This window comes from Podarcis bocagei (genome assembly GCF_964188305.1).
Source record: "Podarcis bocagei genome assembly, chromosome: 3".
Lineage (NCBI taxonomy): Eukaryota > Metazoa > Chordata > Lepidosauria > Squamata > Lacertidae > Podarcis > Podarcis bocagei.
In genome coordinates, this window is record NC_138127.1 from 69,773,984 (window position 1) to 69,793,115 (window position 19,132).

At 40.9% G+C, this 19,132-nt stretch overlaps 1 protein-coding gene and 1 long non-coding RNA gene across 14 annotated transcripts in view; one reads left to right on the forward strand and one right to left on the reverse strand.

Annotated features, from left to right (window-relative positions):
• Positions 1 to 19,132, forward strand: part of LTBP1 (latent transforming growth factor beta binding protein 1) — a 196,793-nt gene that overhangs the window by 57,769 nt on the left and 119,892 nt on the right. For 10 of the 13 annotated variants that reach the window (XM_081188004.1, XM_081188009.1, XM_081188010.1 and 7 more), the window contains exon 5: positions 6,011 to 6,178. In XM_081188004.1, coding sequence (XP_081044130.1) covers positions 6,011 to 6,178 — 168 coding nt within the window. Of the gene's footprint in view, positions 1 to 5,662; positions 6,179 to 19,132 lie in introns of those variants that run through there. The other 3 variants (XM_081188006.1, XM_081188008.1, XM_081188007.1) reach the window with 2 other exon arrangements.
• Positions 6,982 to 11,131, reverse strand: LOC308583831. Its single transcript, XR_014006442.1, has 2 exons — positions 11,053 to 11,131; positions 6,982 to 7,396 (listed from the first exon to the last, which is right to left on the reverse strand). It is a non-coding gene; the product is annotated as an uncharacterized lncRNA (long non-coding RNA).

A 19,132-nucleotide genomic window follows, 5' to 3' on the forward strand; every position in this document is an offset into this window, starting at 1 on the left:
TATGTGTGTGTAAGTCTGGGATGGTTTTTTCAGCTGTTCTGTGCAACAGGATTGGAACATAAATACCGCAACATGAGAGATGAGTCCTAGGTGCATGTAAACCTTATATCCTAATAATGTGTATGGAATGAAAATATTACTTTATTTCTAATGAAAATGTATTTAATATATTTAATACCATGTGGATCAATGAATTCTTTCTCCACTCTGTAAATATGTGTGTCATCTTTAAATGGAGCATGAGAACATAATCAGTACCTGTTTTTTTGTATAGTCTTGCTACTCTCCAACCCCCCCCCCCAAATTTTACAAGAGACTGGAAAGGTGCAGTTTCTCTAGAACAACAGCCTTCCAGTGACTTCATTAGTAAAGCAGCCCCAAACTTCTGTGTCCACATGGTCCTCCTCCAAATAGAATGAGATGCACGTGGACAGCTGGGTGTGTCATAGCTAGAAATCTTGCACCATATAGTAACTCTGGAAGGCATCTATGTAAATTCTGAAAAGAATGGTAAACAATTAGTAGAAAATGTAAATCAACAATTGTTCACACTCATAAAGACAACTAAAACATGTATAAAATCTTCCTGGAATCGGATTGGCATTATAAGTAAAATGATCTACAAAGCTAGCTTATAGAATTCCTTCACCTTATATAACCCTATCTAGGTATGGCAAAAACAGCTGTCATGGCCATCTGGTCACAAGCCCTGCCAAATGCCCATTCCTCTGCTTGCTCTTTCTATTACAGCATAACAGACTGCAATTCAGTTTGTCACAGCAAGCCTTGTGTAGGATCACATTTAATTCATGATGTTGCTGTTGAATTGCCAGACCTTCAGGGTGGAGACTAATGGACTTTGGTGTGTGCCGTTGAATTATATTGGGTGCATTGCCAGTACAAAGCATTAACCCCCCGCCCTCCATACTCTAACAGATACTTCCTGTGATGGAAATCCTATTTAATCCATGACTTGGGACTTAAGTTTCTGTTCTGTGAATGGAGGGAATAGCTTTCCATTCAACAAATGAGAGTTCTATAAGCAAAAGTGGTACAAAACTGTCCTCCTTCCATCCATGAAGCAAAAACATAGAATGTAAGCCAGTGGTTCTTAGAGGGTGTGGCAACAGCCCTGCCCCCCTGGTGTGGCAGGAGACAATGGCAAGTGTGGCAGGAAGAGTCAAGGACAATCAAAGAAACATTTCAGTGTAGTGTAGTAGTAGTAGAATAACAACAACAACAACAACAAATTGCAGAATATGGATAGATATATTTTCAAAATGAGAGCAAGAGCAAGTGATACTGAGGACAGTCCTAGTTGTGTTTTCCAGTGCATCTCTTTTCAATTAAAAAATTTGATGTGATGTTGGCAATTTTTTATTTTGAAAGAGCGGCCCAGCGAAAACAATTTTGAGAACCACTGATCTCAACCCATGGATTTACTATTAGGTCTCATCCAAGAGATTATGTCTTGGTTTCAGTTCCCTATTTGTAAAAATGGAATGAGGGATTTATTCATGAGAGAAAAATTAAAAACAATGTTATATGAATGATAAAAAATAAATAATGTGCCCATAATTCAATGAATGTCTATTTATTAAAATTGTATACTGCCCTTCATCTTTATATCCCAGGGCGGTTCACAACACAGGTCACTTTCATATTGCCAAGGCCATTTTTGTGTAATTTGAGATGGGATTACTACCGTCTATACGTGAATCTAATGCGCCATCAAATCTAATGTGCACCTCAGTTTTCAAAAACTTGAAACCCAAAAAATATTTACTATGTCAGCGATGTTTTTCATGCTTGTAATTGAATCTAATGTGCCATCAAATCTAATGCACACCCTAATTTTTGTGACATAATTTGGCCAAAAAAGATGTGCATTACATTCAAGGAAACATGGTAGTACATAGAGAAATCCTGGAATGGTGGCTAATGCTTATCTTTGCTACATGGCTACTTTTCATAAAACAGTATCCTAAGGAGCCCATCTCGGTAGTGGTCCCAATCCTATGGAATGTCATCCCATCAGATGTCAAGGAGATAAACAACTATATGACTTTTAGAAGACATACAAAGGCAGCGCTGTATAGGGAAGTTTTCAGTGTTTGATGTCTCCTTGGGTTTGATGTCTCCTTGTGTTGGAAGCCGCCCAGAGTGGCTGGGGCAACCTAGTCAGATGGGTTGGGTACTACTACTACTACTACTACTGCTACTACTAATAATAATACATTAAGCTTGTGAGGGCTGCATTTTAGGATTATTTTGTACATGGGTATGGATATTTGGATGAAACATACAAGTAGAGAATCATATACAGAGACCATATATGTGTAAGTATCTTTGTGATTCCCTTTAACTTATCCAGGAGTGAAGTGCAATTAAGGATTAGATCCACCTTTCCATTTACTGTAAATGGAAATTTCTACATATGTTTGTCCTTCAGTCTAATGTGCCAAGTGTGCCCTTTGTATTTGGGTAACAGAAGCCTCAAGAATTGGTGGGTACTTAGCTGAAATAATAACTAGTAGTGTTGAGGTACAGTGTGGATTTTTCATACATGTTCAGGTTTAGAGTTGGCACTTCATATGTGCGCAGAGGTATAAATGGACAAACCCTACTTGTACTGACTTTTTGTAAGACATGGCACATCTTTAGCAGCCCATTCTTGTTCCACATAGAGGCACAAAAGTCCATCTTGAGTTGCCGTGGAGAACTACAGGATAGCTCTTGCACGTTGGCTCTGCAAACCCTTGTCTTCTCTTCTGGTCTGCAGTTTTGAATGATCCTCTGATCTCCTTTTTATATAGTTCCCGAAAATAGTCCACGAAACTTCGGCTTCTTTTCACTAAACGATCATTTTCAAAAGTGGATGTCTATTAGGACTAGGAATGCTGGAGAAATTAAATCATTCTGTATTAGGAATTGAACCAACCTAATTCACTTGTCCAAAAATTTGCATGCATGTCGGAATGCAGATATGGGTTGGATTACATACTTTGATGAAATGGCAATGTAGTGTCTGTAAAATTCCATAAAATATGTGAAAATAAGTGTTTGGTATTTAACAGAAAAATCATACAAAAATATGTAGAAGAAATGCATTGAAAGCATGCAAAAAAAAGTCTTTTAGGGGAAGAAAGTACAGCATTCGTACAATTCAAATGTGAATTTTTCATGCATTTTTTAAAATGCAAAAAACAGAATGGAATGGATCTATGATTCATGCATACTCATGCATGTGAACTGACATGGAATGGAAATAGGTTGTTCTGTCCCTAACAATGCATGGGATTTTATTCTACTTCAATTGCCTGCCCTGGGCTCTTATATGAGGAAGAGCGATATAAAAATCAAATTATAATATTAATTCACGTTCTTACAACCAGAAACTCATGAGATGTCTGACACAAACAGACAATGAGTGATGCACGCAGTTCCTGCAACTCCCCTTATGTGCTCTGCAGATGTATAAAGAAAATGTATCAGTAGTGGATTCTTGGAAGCATGCATTTCCTGGATACAGCCAGTCTCCAAAGAAAGTCCTATGTGATGCACCCTTCCAAAGTAATCCTATACAAATCAACTCAGAAGAAGCTTTAGGGGTTGCTACCAAGTAAGGCTCCTAAATAACTTACTGAGTTCCCAGTCATATATACCAGCAATCCTTTGCTATGTTATCAAATTGTACTGAAAGTGCATTGTTTGTTGTCTTGTCTGCATCGTGACTCAAGAGTCACCACTCAGTCTCATTGGTATTGTCAGAGTCCAGTTTAAACCATGCTGTGGCACTGAAGAGCTGCAGCTGGGATTTCTCTAGCACACGAGATTTTCCAGGTTGGGCCAGCTTGATAGTGGTTACTTAGCTAAGCATGTTGTTTTAATTAGATCACTTCCTAAATGGAAAAAAAATGATTGCAAAAGGCATGTTAAAATAGAGGATAGAAATTGTTACGGTTTTTCTAGGAAAAGATTTTTTTTTTCTGTGAAGACATTTCCAAATAAAATATTGAAAATCTGCTTGGTGTTTTAGAATTGACTTAGATGTTTGAAATCTGGCCGCCTTAGCAGTTCACAAGCAACTTTATGCCTGTTTATTGGGAAAGGTGTAGAGCTAGTTCCTAGAAAATGCAGTTTGCCAGTAGAAAAGCTAAGATTTGCCTTTAAGTGAGCTATGAATGGTGAAGTTAGAATGAGTGAAATTCATTGTTTTCCCCTTTCATCTCTGCTATGCCTACTGTTAAGAATTATTCAGAGCACAAGTGTTCCAGATATGAGGCAGGCTTCCTTAGAAGGCTGTGAGCAGTGCCAGGGAAGACTTTTAACTCCTCTGTGAGCCTTCTCACTGTCTTCTTGCAACCAGTAAACAGAACTGCAATGCATTCCTCTGTTGGTGAAGTACAGGTGGCTCCTCATACTATGTAAAATGGCGCTGGTACTAGAAAGCAGACCTGCCAAAGCCTACATAATAAATTAGCAGTGCAGACTGCACCCCCTGTATTGGTCCCACAATGAATGGGAGGAGACTGCTCCCATATCCATGTGTCGTTGTGCTGAATGAACACATTAAATCTCCTCAGATAATGAGTAGCTGTAGCTAGTTGTATTTGGAGGGGGGGAGTTCACGGTTTCAATATTGGCAGAGAGCAGCTTTCTGTAAGTAGGTCTGAAAGTTGCTTGTTTACAGTAAGCTGGAGCATTTGCTCTGCATCTGGCGGGCAACAGTTTAATGCCAGTGTCTGGAGATGAATCAGCTGGCACTGTTTTCTTTACTTTCAATTAATCTTATTACAAGCCAAAAATAATATGAAATGATATTATTTTTATGTTAGGAAACATTCTCCTTCCCCCTCCCCTAAGCATTACCCATAATAATTTCCCAGAGGGCATTAATACACTGGATGGGCCAACCAACCAGTGTTCAAATTGCACGCATTGTTGTGGCAGGAACATTTTGGAAAATGTTTAGAAAAAATGTTGCCTTGGATAATTTTTTGCAACTAGTTATTATTAATATGGTTTCTTAATGAAGGAATGAAGTTGCAGTAAAACTTTGACAAGGTGGGGGGGAGATGCACATATATCTGAAGCATGCTTTTTAAAAAAGTAACAAAATAAGACATATAAATGTTTGTTGCTTAACCAAACGTATATACAACCATTCATAAAACCTGGGGTTTTTAAAAAGAGAGAAAATCTGGGGTTTGGTAAATCCTCCCATCTTCTAAGAACAGATCAGACTAAAGTACTGAATGACTGTGTCTGGAATACACTTTCGCTTTGCCCCACCCCGTTAGGAACAGGTTTTGCAGTTATCCGTTGGCAATCTTGCACAATTAGGATGTTGGTTTAAGTGTTAGTATTTGTCGACAAAGTAAAACCTATAATATGTAAATCCACATGGAGTAGCCGTTCCAAGAATCTGTGGAAAAAAAATAAAGGGTCCTGGGCAGCTGCGTCACTGGATTTGTTCACTTCAGGCTGGGGTGCCAGGAGATTTGAGACAGATGTTTTCAGACATGCGGCATGCCTAAAACATTTCCAGGGGTCGGGCTACAAATAGTGACTTAATAAGTGTAGAAACAGGAAAAGTATGCAAGAGGAAAAGACGCAAGAGTTTATTCACCCCTAGGTGAACAGCCAGTCGCTTTACATTACATCTGCCTGTCAGGGTTGGCTATTTAAGCTGTCATGCCCTTGGTATTGCTCTTTGACTGTGAATAAAGTGCAGCATTGTGATTACTAATCCCACTCCAGTGACTTGACTTTAAATGTGGTTTTGGAGTGGATCCCGGAGTCCTGTTTGCTAAGCTTCCTACTCCTGTTTCAGAGACACCACTGGATATCGAGGAGAGAGCACTGAAGACTGCCCTCCTCTGTTAAGAACTCTCTGCCTTTTTTAATTTTATTTTTAAAGAGCTTTTTTTTTTAATCATCTAAAGGAACTCAATGGCTACCAAAGTGACTTGTTTGTTTTTCTTTTTCTCATTGCCTCTGCTCCCAGTGGGAAATCACACAGGACGCATCAAGGTGGTCTTTACACCCAGCATCTGTAAAGTGACTTGTAAAAAAGGCACCTGTCAGAACAGCTGCGAGAAAGGGAACACCACGACTCTGATTAGTGAAAATGGGCATGCTGCTGACACCTTGACAGCACCCAACTTCCGAGTAGGTAAGTCTCTCCAATCCTTCATCATCCTTGCTAATCCTTTCTTCTTCTTCTTCTTCTTCTTCTGTTGGACTCTGCGTATTTGTACATGTTTTGAAATTGTTAGCTTTTTCTTCAAGGGTCTATGATAAGTGCAATGACATTGGTGCTGAGCATCCCCTGACTGCCTGATAATTCTTTAAACATGCAAAAGAGAGGGATAACTAGTTAAACCCCACAGTTTAGGTTGTATGTGGTGGGGGAGGCGGTGGCAGCGCTGTGTGTTAGTAGCTCTGTGTAGAAACTCGCAAATTGGATGGAAAATATGTCATGGTTGAGGGGGGAAATGCTCTCAGTTTGTGGTTCTAATTTTGCATAAGTGAATGTGAAAAATCTAGCTAGACTTAAATGAAATGTTCCTGCAAGACATTGTCTGGGAATTGTTTGACTCTGCATTCCTGTGAGTGAAATGGGTGCCAGTTTTCAACTTTTGCCTTGAGTGTGTTGTGAGCATAACATATTTATTATGTGTCAAGTGTCCAAATAGGAGACAGAAAGCTTGGAAATCAAATCAAAAGTAAGATAAATGTTAATTATCATTCCAGTGAATGCTATTTTGTGTTTTCCAAAAAGACATCTCAGTGGCATAGCTAGCAAGGTACACCAAAAATAAGATTGTTTTTCAAAGGTTATTGAATGTTAGCTGTACAGAAGTGTATATTTAACACAGATTCAGTTTCCCACCCATCTTGCTTTGCAGTGAAATTCAAGCACAATGGTTCAGAGTAGTGTGACATACAGTTTACATGTCCTTGTTACTGATTAGAGCAGTTTGCAATGTCATTTTATTCAGTTCATGAAACTTGTAAAGCTCTTCACTTAATGTCAGATAATCCTTAAAATAGCAAAACTATTCCAAGTACAAACATAATGTTAGGCAGAGTAGAAAGAGGCATCCTAATTGTCTTTTTATGGTATACAATCTTTCCCAAAAAAATGCTATTTCTGATTCCTCTGGTCTGGCAAAGTGGATGTATGAAATGCAGATCAATCACTCTAAAGATTCTTCCAGATGTTGCTTCTAGCCGAACGGTAGCAGCAAATCAGGAATCACAGCAGGAGGTGCCTCAGAGAGGAGAGATGCTTCTCAGCATGGGAGTTTAGAGTTACCATTGCTGTCTTGCACAATTGTAGCTGTGTCAGTCATGTTGGATTCTGCTAGTATGTCTGGACTGGCAGCATCTGAAATGGAGATGACATTTCAGCATGGGGATTGAGTGTGACCAGTGCTCTGATTCAAGCACCTATTATCTACAAAAGAGAAAAGTGTTGATTTAGATGTAACAGAAAACCACAGCCTGGTATTATTTGAAATCTAGATTCACTTGCTGCTTCCTCCCATTGTACTTCCCTGAGTTCCAATTTAGCAGCTGACTATAGTATACAGTGGTGCCCCGCAAGACGAATGCCTCGCAAGACGAAAAACTTACTAGACGAAAGGGTTTTTCAGTTTTGCGTTGCTTCGCTAGATGAATTTCCCTATGGGCTTGCTTCGCAAGATGAAAACGTCTTGCGCTTTTTTTAAAAAGCCGCTTGAAGAGGCGCAGTTGCGACGGACCGTGCTTCACAAGACGAAAAACATCACAAGACGAAAATACTCGCGGAACTAATTCTTTTCGTCTTGCGAGGCACCACTGTATTATCATAGCAGAATAACTGGACAGTGTATCGTTTGCACACACAAAAACTGGAAATTGCAACTGAACTGTGACCTGATTCCACTTTTGCAGACATAGGGGAGAGTGTGCATGACCCCAAGGATCATTCTTGCTACACCAAACCATGGTTTGGCATTTCATCTGAACTAAGCCTATATCTGGAAGTGCCCTTAGATTAAATTACAGACAAGTCATGGTATGGATCCAAATTCCTTTGATACCGTAGTACATTTTTTGATAATGATAGCTTTAAAAGGCATGCTGCACTGGTTGCATCCTAAATATAATTCTGGTATGTGGCAATGTGTGAGGAACTGAAAAATAAGGAGAATTTATGAATGAGAGCTGCTATGCATCCAGTAACAAGTGTGAAAAATCAAATTCCATTCCTGTGGCAATTGTCACAGCTATGTGAAGCATAGTTTTGTTTTAATACATTTAGTATAACTGCCCTGAATGATAAGGTATCTTAGAAGGTAAAATATTTGATAACCAAGAAGAAACATTACAGGACAGAATGACTTTGGAGGTTTTTAAGCACTTCAGGGAGTTGAACTTGATGACTCTCAGGGTTCCTTCCAACCCTACAGATCTATGATTCTATGACATATTTTTACTTGTTCTGTAAAGCTGCATTGCACAATCTTTTGAAACAAGTAGTATCATTTTCTTCCTGCCCTCAGGTTTGATATTTTAGAAACGGTATGCCCTGTAACTACTTAAAAGGGAATCAACCCAATATATAGAAAAGTTTATCAGGCATACAAAACAGTATGCAGGCGTGTTTATGTTTAGAAGTCCGACTTGCGGGGCATTACCAGAACTGCACCCAGAGGTAAAACTGGGATGGTGAGTGATTTTGTGGATCATAATGATCCATCATTGCTTGTCTGGGTGAGGGGAAAATGGAAGAGTTAGGTCTTCAATTGCCACTTAGTGCCAGGATCACACTTTTAAGGTCCAGCCCACTAATATGTTAGACTCCATCTAGCCAGGCAAAATAGGTGTTACCTATTAGGCAGCAGGTGGGCCTCAGAAGTAGCTGCAGTATTTACCTCCTAGAGTTCAAGGTCTTGTACCTAATGAATACAATGGTGCATAGTTCCAGGAGCATGGGTTCGTAAGCTGAATATGGTCTTTGATCACTAGTCCTAGGAATAAGAAACCTGGAGCAAGTCCAGCACTGGGATGAGTAGAGAGCAGCTCTAGTTTCTGCCTCAAATTTTTTCAGGGAAAACAAAAGGCCTTTAGAGACAGTATTGAGAAGATCTGTAACCTTAAGAATCCATGTGCCAGCACTGGGACATTTCCTTCATTAAACTGAATTAATATCAGTGGGATTTTTGTTTTGGTTCATAAGACATCTGGATGTAGGCTAGCGGTAAGGTAGCCAAGTTTAAAGACACCATATCGTTTAAGGTGGTTGAAAAAAAGGGATTACGCAGAGCCGAAAGGACCTCTCTAAACTGTGGAAATGGGTATTAGAATGGCAAAAACAGTTCAGTGTAAACAAGTGTCAAGTGATACATATTGGGATAAAAAGAAACTTAACTTTATATAAATTGCCACTGGCTGTTTTTCTGTCTCTTATAATACTAGAACCTGGGGTCATCAAGTGAAGCTGAATAGTGGGAGATTCGGGATATACAAAATGAAGTACTTCTTCAAACAGCACATTGTTTAAGGGTTCAAAAAATTCATGGAAGATAAGATTCTCAGTGACTAGTAATGATGCCTGTATGTTACCTCTGGCACCAGAAGCAGTATCCTTTAGTTGCTTAGGAACATGAGAGTTCCATTGTGCTCATGGCCTCCTTGTGGGTTTCACATAGGTATCTGGTGGCCACTGTGAGAATAAAACAGACTGGACTAGATGGATCTTTGGTCTGATCCAACAGGGCTCTTCCCATTTTTTTACTCCTTTCTTTACCTCACTACCCCATCCTCACTATTGCCTTTACTTTTATAAGGGATGTGGATGGTTTCTTAATTGCTTTGGTTGATTCTTACTGGCAGATTCACTTTACTGCTGTTTTCCAGACAAGTGCATGGTGGCTAAGGAGTCTAAATACCCTCACCCCATCTTTGCCACCCCTTTCAATCACTATGGCATTTTACGAGTGGCATATAAAAATAATAATGTGTATTGTGTTAAAACAATAGCAGCAGTCGGTTTAGAGTGGACAAAAACACCCCAAGTTCAGTCAACAGATTGAAGTACGGTAGTTCAGAGTATTAATATAGATTTGTTTATGTTATGCGACTGTTTTGCTTTCAGATTTAGCTTTCCAAAAGAATTGTATTTATTTGTGTCAGGGAACTGGATTAGAGAGTGTAATGGAGAAAGGGAACAGCATTGCAAATGCTGAATTTCCCAGCTAACATTTGTGATGGTATGACTCATTCTTGCTCATAAGTCTTTTCTGATTTAATATATTCTAGCAAGTTTGAACAATGTAGGGCTGATACAGTGAAGTACTTATTCATTCTCTTTAGGCTTTATAAGGCAAAAACAGTATGACTTGCTGCTCTTGAACTGAAAATCTTAGGCAGGCTTCCTCAACCTTGGCCCTCCAGATGTTTTTGGCCTACAATTCCCATGATCCCTAGCTAGCAGGACCAGTGGTCAGGGATGATGGGAATTATAGTCTCAAACCTGGAGGACAGAGGTTGAGGAAGACTGATCTTAGGGTTAGTGATCATGTCTCTTGCTGCTTCCCTATAACTTTTACTTAAGAGCAAAAGTCATATAACACACTTTCCCCTTTTATCTACTTTCTATTGAGCTCTAATTCCCCTCAGTCGCTTTGGTCTGACTCCTTCTGGCCTTAATTACTTATAATACTAAGTTCTGAGTGAACCTCTTGGGGAAGTAACAAGGTTATTCTTTGCTTGTATCCCCAAACTCGGCCCTCCAGCTGTTTTGGGACTACAATTCCCACCATCCCTGACCACTGGTCCTGTTAGCTAGGAATGATGAGAGTTGTAGTCCCAAAACAGCTGGAGGGCCGAGCATCCCGAGGGGATGCCTGTCTCAGTCCCTACTGCAACTCTTCCTGTTTATCTTTCCATTATAGCCTGACTGATTTCTGCCCTCTAGCTCTTTTGGTGACTCTTGTACTCCTTCCTGCTTGTATCCCATAAGAAAATAAGAAGATAGGTGGGCAGGATTATACCCACCTATTTCAGCATTGCGTTCTTACAGTGGGCAGCCTCTGTGGGAAGCCCCCAAACAGGGCAGAAGCACAAAAGCACTCTCTTAACTTACATTTCCTAGCACCTGGCATTCAGAGGCATATCATCTCTGGTACTGGAGGTAGGATACAGTCATAATGGCTAGAAGCCATTGATAGCTGTATCCTAATGCTCTTTTAATGCCGCCCGAGTTGGTGGCTGCTACTACATCCAGCTGCAGTGAATTCCACTCTGTGGTGGTTCTTCTTCAGCAAGACTTCTTTTATATGCATGTTGATTTTATCTTTAATAATGCTTTCCACCAGTTTATTTAGAACAAACATTAAGCTAACCAGCCTGTTATTTCATAGATCTCCCCCAATCCCTTTTTTTAAAAATGGGTGTTGCATTGGCTACTTTCTGGTCTGAAGTAACAGAAGCCAATCTTGGGAAAGTTACATGTTTTTGTTGTAAGTTCAGCAATTTTACATTTGAGTTCTTCAGTAACTTTTAGATGGATGCCATTTGGACCTGGTGATTTGTTTTTAATTTGTCACTAAGGTGTAGGACTTACTCTTTTGTCACAACTATTTGCCTCAGTTGCCCAATCTCTTTTCTTGGGAAAGTTAGTTCAGATAGAAGGGTCTGCCCTATATCTCCTGCTGTGAGTTCAGATGCAAATAATTCATTCAGCTTCTCTGCAACCTCTTTTTCCTTGTTTAGCATAGCTTTTTGAGTCCTTTGTCCAAAGGTACAACCATCTTCCTAGATGGTTTCCTTCTTCAAATGTATTTAAATATATTTTTGTTGGTGGTCTTAATGATTCTAGCAATATGCTCTCTTTTTCCATCCATTGTTGGCTGCTTGCAGTTTTTTTTTTGTTTTTGTTTTTCTCATTGATCCAGATCCCATATGGATTAAACTCTTGGCTCTACTCTTGGCTTCTATAATCCTTCCATCCAAGTAGAGCATGAAGTAGCTATGTCCTCAGCATCCAATACGCATGGGTACCTATGTACAAGGAGATCTTGTTTAACTAAAAGCCACTGATTGCTCATCAGTTTGTCTAACTTAAATGATTCCAAGGATGGAAAGAGAAAGCCACTGTTGTGGAATAATTTAAGTGCTGGGCTTTCACAGAGGAAACTGAGACTTAAATCAAGCATAGCATCTCAACAGCAATGGAGCTGATTTGTAATCACCCTCATTGCATTCAGTCAGGTGTTCCTTTCCTGTCCAGGTTCATGCTCTGACAAACATAGGTTTGCATCAGATCCTAGCCAAGCACAGCACTGATTGGCTTATACCTGGTGATATCTTTGTGGAACCTTCTCCCCAAGCAGTTTTGCACATTAAATAAAGGTTTCTGTTTTTCTCTTTAATTAGTGTGATGAATGAGTATCTGAAACTTGTATGGCGTGGGGAGAGATTGTTTAACTAGGATATTCATCTGTCATTTCCGTTAATCAGCTGGTAGGAAATCAGGCTCACGTAGCAGCTGGGAACTCTACAAGTTCTTTTTTAATATTACACTTGTTTTCATCTTCAGTTTTAAATTACCACTCAGTTGTAAAGCTCCTCATTGCGTAGCAGTGAGAAATTCACTATCTCTGACCATAGCCCACCTTACAAGCTTCTTGTAAGCAAATATCATATACAGTGGTACCTCGGATTAAGTACTTAATTCGTTCCGGAGGTCCGTTCTTAACCTGAAATTGTTCTTAACCTGAAGCACCACTTTGGCTAATGGGGTCTCCTCCTGCTGCCGCGCTTCCGGAGCAGGATTTCTGTTCTCATCCTGAAGCAAAGTTCTTAACCCGAAGTAATATTTCTGGGTTAGTGGAGTCTGTAACCCGAAGCGTATATAACCTGAAACGTATGTAACCCGAGGTACCACTGTAGTAAGATAGTTACAAGTATGAATTAAAAGAGCAAGAGGAAATAAATCTTATTTGTGATACATGATTAAATGTATGATTAAATACATGATTATGCAGGATGGTCTAAGAATTTAAAACTTGTTGAAACAAATATCTGTAACTGTGTACTATATTGAGCCCAATGCTTTTTTTCTATTAAAACAGTGGTTCTCATATAGGAGTTACAGAAAACTCGTTAGCCAAAGAAGTGGATGTGACTTGTAAGGAAGCCAACACACTTTTACTGCAGCATTCATATACAAGAAAAGTTCCAACAGCAGATTGTTGCACTAAAATGTTCTTTAAGGAAATTGCCTTTAAAATGTCAGTATTAGGTACAGGAGAAAGAAAATGAGTGCCAGATTATATTCCTGGGAAATGGGAGGCCAAACCATGCATTTTCCCGCTTTATTTGCATTTCTTCCATTTTGCCTGTAACAGAGCACCTATGTCTTTTTCTGTTGTTCCATAGTTTATATGGAATCCAACAGAGTTCAAGGGACAATAATAAAACTGATATCTGCAGAATGATTTGGTTGCTGCTGATATGTCAATACCTTAGCTAGTCAAGCATAAATTTCAAATAGCATGGGGGAAGGGGGAGTGTGAGGACATAAAAGGGGTTCTGTGCCAGGGAAAGCAGATTAAGAGGACGCATAAAGTCAGACAAAACAGCTTGTAGAAGTATTTGTGTAAAAGCGGGACAAGGCTTTAAAACTTTTTTGGCAACTATTGCCAGACACTTGGTGCTTAGTTTTCATTATATAATTGTTTCTTTGTCCATCCTACCCCTCCATTGCCATAAGACCAGTTAAACTGCCAAAAACAAAAAAACTCCCCATCTAATGTTATATATATATATATATATATATATTTTGGTGTCTTCGGGTGTCTTCCCGTGTAAGAGTTGGGGTGTCTAGGCGACGTTTCGACGAGGTCTCACTCGTCATCTTCAGGCTGGTGCTTTCGGCTTCTTGTTACTAGAACAGAGCAGGATCTCAGTGTTTGAGTTCCTATAAATACTGTTGAGGGGGTGTGGTGTATAGCCTCCAACGTTCTGGGCAGAGAGGAAGTTCCTAGGTTAGTGTGCCTTTTCTTCTTTTGTTCATTAATTACTTGAGGGATATCTTGAGTGATTACTTGAGTGATATTCTGGGTACCACTTAGGAGGGTCATTAGGTGTGGATTAGTTGCTAAAGCTTTCGTGTCTTGACCTCTTGACCTTGTAAAGAGTTTTTCTGAGAAGATGGCTGTACTGCACTTAGTTGTGCTCTGGCTTGGCTTCGTGTATAGGGGCGAGCTGTGGTTTTGTGCCCTGTGCCAGCCAGATCTGTGTAGGGATTGCAGGGGGGTGCAGCATCCGGAGGTGCCACTATGGTTTGGCTACTGGATGGTGTCTGTAATTTATCTGTGGAGAGGGTCTGGGTTTGGGTCTGGTGTGGTTGATTGGAGATGGCGTTCTGTGTGCCTCTGGTTCTGGTGTCGGTTTTTGTGGGGAGGGCTAATTTCCAGATGTCTGGCAGGCGGGACGTGTCGTCACGCTTGTTCATGTTGTGAGGGTGTTTCTCTATCTCGATGGCTTCCATGATTATTCTCTTGTGGTGATGTTCCATGTTAAAGAGCAATTTGGAATCTGCAAAATTAATTTCGTGTCCTGTTTCTTTCATGTGTTGGTAAAGAGAGGAAGTTTTTTCTTCTTTTTTGACGGCATTCTTGTGTTCTGCGATACGTGCATTTATTCGTCTGTTTGTTTGTCCAATGTACGTGGCTGGGCAGACTTTGCAGGGTATTTCATAGACCCCTTGGTTTTCTAACTGGATTTTATCTTTTGGGTTTCTGAGGATATTGGCTATTTTTTGGTTGGTGCAAAAGGCTGTTTTGATATTGTGTTTATGGAGGATTTTGCTAATTTTATCTGTAGTGCCCTTGATATAAGGAAGGAGGGCCATGCCATTGTTTTCTTCTGTGTCTTGGTTTTTGGGGGGTGTTTCTTTTTGGATTAGCTTCGTAACCCTGTTTTGCTGGTATCCGTTGGCGATTAACACATTTGAGAGATTCTGTAACTCAGTTGTCAAGTGGTCTTTGTCAGCCAGGCGTTTGGTTCTGGAGATGAGAGTCTTGGCTACGGAGTTTATTTGTGCAGGGTGGTGGTGTGATTGTGCATGTAAGTAGCGGTTGGTGTGTGTTTTTTCCCGGTAGATAGTGTGTCCTAGGGAGCCATCAGGTTTTTTGTAGATTAGGACGTCAAGGAAGGGAAGTTGGTTGTTGGCTTCTATTTCCATAGTGAATTGTATTTTGGGGTGTAGGCTGTTGAGATGTGTGAGGAAGCTATCTAGTTTTTCCTTCCCGTGTGGCCAAATTACAAAGGTGTCGTCAACATATCTGAGCCAAAGTTTGGGTTTGTGTTCTGACTTGTCTAAAGCATTGGTTTCAAAGTGTTCCATGTACAGATTTGCGATGACCGGTGAGAGGGGTGATCCCATAGGTGCTCCTTCTATCTGTTTGTATCTTTGTCCATTGTGGATGAAGTACGTGTTGGTTAGGCAGTGGTTGGTCAGGTCCAGGATGTATTCGGGGAGATTGTATTTGTTTTGAATGGCTGTCAAGGCTTCATTAATGGGCACTTGTGTGAAGAGAGATCCAACATCGAAGCTCACAAGTAGGTCATCGGGATGTAGGTTTTGCTTCTTTATTGTTTCTATGAACTGGAAGGAGTTTGTAACGTGTGAAGCGATAGATTCTGCATAGGGCTGAAGTTGCTTAGCGAGAAATTTAGCGAGATTTTGTAGAGGTGAGCCTATGGAGCTGACTATTGGTCTGAGTGGTGTTCCTTCTTTGTGTATCTTGGGGAGACCGTAGAGTTTGGGGCATCTGGATGATTTTTCTCTGGGGATGATTCTTAGCTGGATTTCTTCACTGATAGGAGAGGCTTTTATTTTGGATTTGGTGGTTTTTTCCAGATAGGTGGTGGGATCTGTTTTTATAGGTTGGTAGGTAGGGTCTTGGAGTAGATTTGATAGTTTTGCTTGGTAGTCCGATGTGTTCATCACAACAGTGGCATTACCTTTGTCTGCTGGGAGAATGATTATGTTGTTGTCTTTCCTCAGGTTGGTGAGTGCTTTCTGTTCTTCTTTGTGTAAATTGCTTCTGGGTGGTTTGCTGGAGCAGAGGATGTTGGGGTCTATGAAATACCCTGCAAAGTCTGCCCAGCCACGTACATTGGACAAACAAACAGACGAATAAATGCACGTATCGCAGAACACAAGAATGCCGTCAAAAAAGAAGAAAAAACTTCCTCTCTTTACCAACACATGAAAGAAACAGGACACGAAATTAATTTTGCAGATTCCAAATTGCTCTTTAACATGGAACATCACCACAAGAGAATAATCATGGAAGCCATCGAGATAGAGAAACACCCTCACAACATGAACAAGCGTGACGACACGTCCCGCCTGCCAGACATCTGGAAATTAGCCCTCCCCACAAAAACCGACACCAGAACCAGAGGCACACAGAACGCCATCTCCAATCAACCACACCAGACCCAAACCCAGACCCTCTCCACAGATAAATTACAGACACCATCCAGTAGCCAAACCATAGTGGCACCTCCGGATGCTGCACCCCCCTGCAATCCCTACACAGATCTGGCTGGCACAGGGCACAAAACCACAGCTCGCCCCTATACACGAAGCCAAGCCAGAGCACAACTAAGTGCAGTACAGCCATCTTCTCAGAAAAACTCTTTACAAGGTCAAGAGGTCAAGACACGAAAGCTTTAGCAACTAATCCACACCTAATGACCCTCCTAAGTGGTACCCAGAATATCACTCAAGTAATCACTCAAGATATCCCTCAAGTAATTAATGAACAAAAGAAGAAAAGGCACACTAACCTAGGAACTTCCTCTCTGCCCAGAACGTTGGAGGCTATACACCACACCCCCTCAACAGTATTTATAGGAACTCAAACACTGAGATCCTGCTCTGTTCTAGTAACAAGAAGCCGAAAGCACCAGCCTGAAGATGACGAGTGAGACCTCGTCGAAACGTCGCCTAGACACCCCAACTCTTACACGGGAAGACACCCGAAGACACCAAAACCTACATTCCTGTACCCGTGAAAATCTACGAAAGCAAATATATATATATATATATATATTTGCTTTCGTAGATTTTCACGGGTACAGGAATGCAGGTTTTGGTGTCTTCGGGTGTCTTCCCGTGTAAGAGTTGGGGTGTCTAGGCGACGTTTCGACGAGGTCTCACTCGTCATCTTCAGGCTGGTGCTTTCGGCTTCTTGTTACTGGAACAGAGCAGGATCTCAGTGTTTGAGTTCCTATAAATACTGTTGAGGGGGTGTGGTGTATAGCCTCCAACGTTCTGGGCAGAGAGGAAGTTCCCAGGTTAGTGTGCCTTTTCTTCTTTTGTTCATTAATTACTTGAGGGATATCTTGAGTGATTTCTTGAGTGATATTCTGAGTACCACTTAGGAGGGTCATTAGGTGTGGATTAGTTGCTAAAGCTTTCGTGTCTTGACCTCTTGAGCTTGTGAAGAGTTTTTCTGAGAAGATGGCTGTACTGCAAATAGTTGTGCTCTGGCTTGGCTTCGTGTATAGGGGCGAGCTGTGGTTTTGTGCCCTGTGCCAGCCAGATCTGTGTAGGGATTGTAGGGGGGTGCAGCATCCGGAGGTGCCACTATGGTTTGGCTACTGGATGGTGTCTGTAATTTATCTGTGGAGAGGGTCTGGGTTTGGGTCTGGAGTGGTTGATTGGAGATGGCGTTCTGTGTGCCTCTGGTTCTGGTGTCGGTTTTTGTGGGGAGGGCTAATTTCCAGATGTCTGGCAGGCGGGACGTGTCGTCACGCTTGTTCATGTTGTGAGGGTGTTTCTCTATCTCGATGGCTTCCATGATTATTCTCTTGTGGTGATGTTCCATGTTAAAGAGCAATTTGGAATCTGCAAAATTAATTTCGTGTCCTGTTTCTTTCATGTGTTGGTAAAGAGAGGAAGTTTTTTCTTCTTTTTTGACGGCATTCTTGTGTTCTGCGATACGTGCATTTATTCGTCTGTTTGTTTGTCCAATGTACGTGGCTGGGCAGACTTTGCAGGGTATTTCATAGACCCCTTGGTTTTCTAGCTGGATTTTATCTTTGGGGTTTCTGAGGATATTGGCTATTTTTTGGTTGGTGCAAAAGGCTGTTTTGATATTGTGTTTATGGAGGATTTTGCTAATTTTATCTGTAGTGCCCTTGATATAAGGAAGGAGGGCCATGCCATTGTTTTCTTCTGTGTCTTGGTTTTTGGGGGGTGTTTCTTTTTGGATTAGCTTCGTAACCCTGTTTTGCTGGTATCCGTTGGCGATTAACACATTTGAGAGATTCTGTAACTCAGTTGTCAAGTGGTCTTTGTCAGCCAGGCGTTTGGTTCTGGAGATGAGAGTCTTGGCTACGGAGTTTATTTGTGCAGGGTGGTGGTGTGATTGTGCATGTAAGTAGCGGTTGGTGTGTGTTTTTTTCCGGTAGATAGTGTGTCCTAGGGAGCCATCAGGTTTTTTGTAGATTAGGACGTCAAGGAAGGGAAGTTGGTTGTTGGCTTCTATTTCCATAGTGAATTGTATTTTGGGGTGTAGGCTGTTGAGATGTGTGAGGAAGCTATCTAGTTTTTCCTTCCCGTGTGGCCAAATTACAAAGGTGTCGTCAACATATCTGAGCCAAAGTTTGGGTTTGTGTTCTGACTTGTCTAAAGCATTGGTTTCAAAGTGTTCCATGTACAGATTTGCGATGACCGGAGAGAGGGGTGATCCCATAGGTGCTCCTTCTATCTGTTTGTATCTTTGTCCATTGTGGATGAAGTACGTGTTGGTTAGGCAGTGGTTGGTCAGGTCCAGGATGTATTCGGGGGGATTGTATTTGTTTTGAATGGCTGTCAAGGCTTCATTAATGGGCACTTGTGTGAAGAGAGATACAACATCGAAGCTCACAAGTAGGTCATCGGGATGTAGGTTTTGCTTCTTTATTGTTTCTATGAACTGGAAGGAGTTTGTAACGTGTGAAGCGATAGATTCTGCATAGGGCTGAAGTTGCTTAGCGAGAAATTTAGCGAGATTTTGTAGAGGTGAGCCTATGGAGCTGACTATTGGTCTGAGTGGTGTTCCTTCTTTGT